The sequence below is a fragment of the Bombina bombina genome, chromosome 3 (assembly GCF_027579735.1).
Source record: "Bombina bombina isolate aBomBom1 chromosome 3, aBomBom1.pri, whole genome shotgun sequence".
NCBI classification, from domain to species: Eukaryota; Metazoa; Chordata; class Amphibia; order Anura; family Bombinatoridae; genus Bombina; species Bombina bombina.
The window spans coordinates 1,273,959,140-1,273,963,303 of record NC_069501.1 but is presented as its reverse complement, the minus strand read 5'-3'; the positions used below and the strand labels follow the sequence as shown (position 1 = coordinate 1,273,963,303).

The 4,164-nt window shown below is 35.9% G+C and overlaps 1 protein-coding gene across 1 annotated transcript; it reads right to left on the bottom strand.

The window, feature by feature from the left end:
- Nucleotides 1-833: 833 nt before the first annotated feature.
- Nucleotides 834-2,365, bottom strand: LOC128652731 (putative nuclease HARBI1). Its single transcript, XM_053705663.1, has 4 exons — nt 2,245-2,365; nt 1,899-1,977; nt 1,020-1,321; nt 834-930 (listed from the first exon to the last, which is right to left on the bottom strand). The coding sequence occupies exons 1-4, from the start codon at nt 2,363-2,365 to the stop codon at nt 926-928; spliced, it is 507 nt and encodes a 168-aa protein (XP_053561638.1). The 3' UTR covers nt 834-925.
- Between the last annotated feature and the right edge of the window lie 1,799 nt (nt 2,366-4,164).

The following is a 4,164-nucleotide window of genomic DNA, read 5'->3' as shown; positions in this document are numbered from 1 at the left end:
TAAGGATTATATTATATCTGGATTTGTCTCTTTGAAATTAGCATCTGATATATTTCTTAAAGGGATAGCCTATTCACAATAAAACTCATGAATTAGAGCATGCAGTATTTATATACTTAAATATGTAATCCTATAATCTATTTAACTTCATTATCATCTGTAATTTACTAAAACAGGAATGTTAGCTTAGGAATCTACCCATTTTGAATCTGCACATGGGGAGCGCTTGATGATTGTTGTCTAAATGTAGGCAACAATCAGCAAGTGCACCATAGGTGATGAACATTAAATGGAATGGCTCCTAAACTTAAATACATGATTGAAATAAGAAACATAAAAAAATTAAATTGATTATGAGTACATATGTAAGTTGATTGGAATTGAATGATTTATCTGGTTCATTAATGTTTTATTGTGAACACACTCTTCCTTTTTTTTTTTTAAAGTGACATAAATTCCATTATTTTGCTAAAACATATATATTTAAAAGCAAATCTAATATATTTATATTCTTTATATTTCTTAATATTCTTAGTATCCTTTGATTATAGTTTTATTTAGGTAAGATCAGGAGCAGCATAGAACCTATGTTGGAGCTGTTTATTGTTGCCAACATACAGTATATATCCTGTCTGTCATTGGTTCACCCATGTACTCATTTTTATTAACCAGGAGTGCATAGCTGCTCTTTAAATAATTATACCAAGAGAACAAAGTAATATTTGGAATATAATTAAAATGATATTTTAGATCAGTATGTTATACATAAATCATAAGATGAATGCATTGATTAGTACATAGCTGGAAATAAAGAAACATTCACCATGACTATATTTGAGTAAAGTACACATTTATTTAGGGAAAATGTGGTAAATATAGGGATGAGGAGAGAGGGAGGGGAGTGGTATTCCATTTCTGAGAATCTTCAATCTGTAAAACATTAAAAGAAACAAATGTGTATTATTAAAAAACATAATCATAAATAAATAAAAGGTCTCATTACAATACTATAAAAATACCTGAAAAGAAATCTTGAATAGTTGCAGATCTCTCCAAATGGGCATTGAGGGGTTGGGGATGATTAATTACATCATGCTCAAAGATTTCACCTGGGGGCTGTGGTGTTGGAAGTAAGTCGTTCAACATCCCATGCTCCTGTGCCATGTTGTGTAGACAGCAACATGCCACTATGATTTTAATAGCTTTTTCCGGACTGAATTGGAGATCCCCCCCTGATCTGTCCAGGCAGCGAAAGCGCATTTTTAGAACACCAAACAGTCGTTCTATTATAGCACGTGTTCGGATATGTGCTTCATTATATCTGTATTAAAAGAACAAGAAATATGATTATAATATATAATGTGAAGACAAATCAAATACTAATGAGCTAACTACATTCCTGGTTTGATCTTATAAATCTTTAAACCTTTTTATATATATATAAATATATTTATATTCAAGCAGAGAGATTTATAAATGCTTCACTGATAATAGATGATTTGTATTTTGACTGTCCCTTTAAAGGCACTCAGTACAACATTGTTATGTCTGTGATAGTGATATATACACACACACACGAGATAATCAAGCAACAAATGTATGTGCACAAACACAGATATATAGCTTAATAAAGGGGCAGGAGCCCCGAAACGTTGCTCAATAAAGGTGCTGTTGCTCCACATAGAGTGCTACCTGTGTGTTCTATTTCATTACATTTACTGGGACTTTGGAAAAGGAGGTCCTCCAGGTTTGCACCTACATTCACCCAAGAGTGATTTAAAGGGACATTCCTATGAAGTGTGTACTGGTCCTACTTTTCTACAGATTATAGTGAGCATTTTGCAAGGCACAATCAATATTTCTGACACACAAGAGCAGAAAATAAATATATATTTTACCTTAATTCAGCAGGCCCAACAACCTGGTTCTCTTTCAATGGTGTCCAAATCCATTTTTTAAGAGGATATGCAGAATCTGCTAAAATATGAATGCATAGATATACAGTATATATATAGATAGATAAACACACATCTTTCCATAAAGCAATGTATGACATAAAATAATGTTATGCATATGTCTTACTATGACATAGTTAATATATATCTTTTAAATGATTAACAATTTCTTTATTTAATCAATTTCACCCCCTTAGACACATACATAAAGGATTATAAAGCAATGAAACAATAAAATGTCAAAATATTGAACACATGAAGGCATCATAATATATACATAAACACTTACCGAGGAGATGTCCTTCAGGCATTTGATTTGTCTCAAACAATCTCCACACACCAGAATTCCTGAGGATGTAGGCATCATGGCTACTTCCTGGGAACCCTGCCACGACATTTAATATACGCATGTTTGCATCACATATAATCTGCACATTTAAGGAGTGGAAGTGTTTCCGATTTCTAAATATTATCTCCCTGCGCACAGGGGGTCTTAAGGCAATATGAGTGCAGTCAATGGCCCCAAGGACATTGGGTATGCCACCTAAAAGAAAAAAGTCCCTCTTAACATCACACCAACCTCTGGGTGATGTGGGGAAAAAAATACATTTTCTGCAATTATCATAAAGTCCATCAATAACTTTTGAAAGATGCTTAGAAAGAGTGGACTTATGCACCCCAGTTACAATGCCCCCTGTCACCTGAAAGAATCCAGAAGCCAAAAAATGAAGTGCCCCTAGTAGTTTGGTCATTCCAGGGACAGCCCTGGCTTTCCAGCCTATCTTGCAACAGGGCATATAACTGATATATTTTCTCCCTGTTGAGCCTAAAACTTTCAAACACCTGCTGCTCATTCAGGGTTTCTATATCCAGCCTCACCCTGGGGATGTCAGGCCTACGCTGTCTAACTTCAGCATTGTCAGCTTCTCTCTCACCCTGCATTTTGAAATATCTGTTCTGAGGTTAGGCTAGGTGTGGTGTTTTTTTTATAGCTGTGTGTTGCTTGTTAACATATGTGAAACTGGTGATTGCAATGAATAACATGGGGGGGAGGGCTTATCTTCATCTCATCTAATCCTTAATTTAATGAACAGTTTGAAAGTATATACTTACTCATGACTTTTATTTCTTTCATGTAATTAGCAAGAGTCCATGAGCTAGTGACGTATGGGATATACATTCCTACCAGGAGGGGCAAAGTTTCCCAAACCTCAAAATGCCTATAAATACACCCCTCACCACACCCACAATTCAGTTTTTCAAACTTTGCCTCCGATGGAGGTGGTGAAGTAAGTTTGTGCTAGATTCTACGTTGATATGCGCTCCGCAGCAAGTTGGAGCCCGGTTTTCCTCTCAGCGTGCAGTGAATGTCAGAGGGATGTGAGGAGAGTATTGCCTATTTGAATGCAGTGATCTCCTTCTACGGGGTCTATTTCATAGGTTCTCTGTTATCGGTCGTAGAGATTCATCTCTTACCTCCCTTTTCAGATCGACGATATACTCTTATATATACCATTACCTCTACTGATTCTCGTTTCAGTACTGGTTTGGCTATCTGCTATATGTAGATGAGTGTCCTGGGGTAAGTAAGTCTTATTTTCTGTGACACTCCTAGCTATGGTTGGGCACTTTGTTTATAAAGTTCTAAATATATGTATTCAAACATTTATTTGCCTTGACTCAGAATGTTCAACTTTCCTTATTTTCAGACAGTCAGTTTCATATTTGGGATAATGCATTTTAATTTAACATTTTTCTTACCTTAAAATTTGACTTTTTCCCTGTGGGCTGTTAGGCTCGCGGGGGCTGAAAATGCTTCATTTTATTGCGTAATTCTTGGCGCGGACTTTTTTGGCGCAAAAATTCTATTTCCGTTTCCGGCGTCATACGTGTCGCCGGAAGTTGCGTCATTTTTTGACGTTATTTTGCGCCAAAAATGTCGGCGTTCCGGACGTGGCGTCATTTTTGGCGCCAGAAAGCATTTAGGCGCCAAATAATGTGGGCGTCTTATTTGGCGCGAAAAAATATGGGCGTCACTTTTGTCTCCACATTATTTAAGTCTCATTTTTTATTGCTTCTGGTTGCTAGAAGCTTGTTCTTTGGCATTTTTTCCCATTCCTGAAACTGTCATTTAAGGAATTTGATCAATTTTGCTTTATATATATGTTGTTTTTTCTCTTACATATTGCAAGATGTCTCACGTTGCATC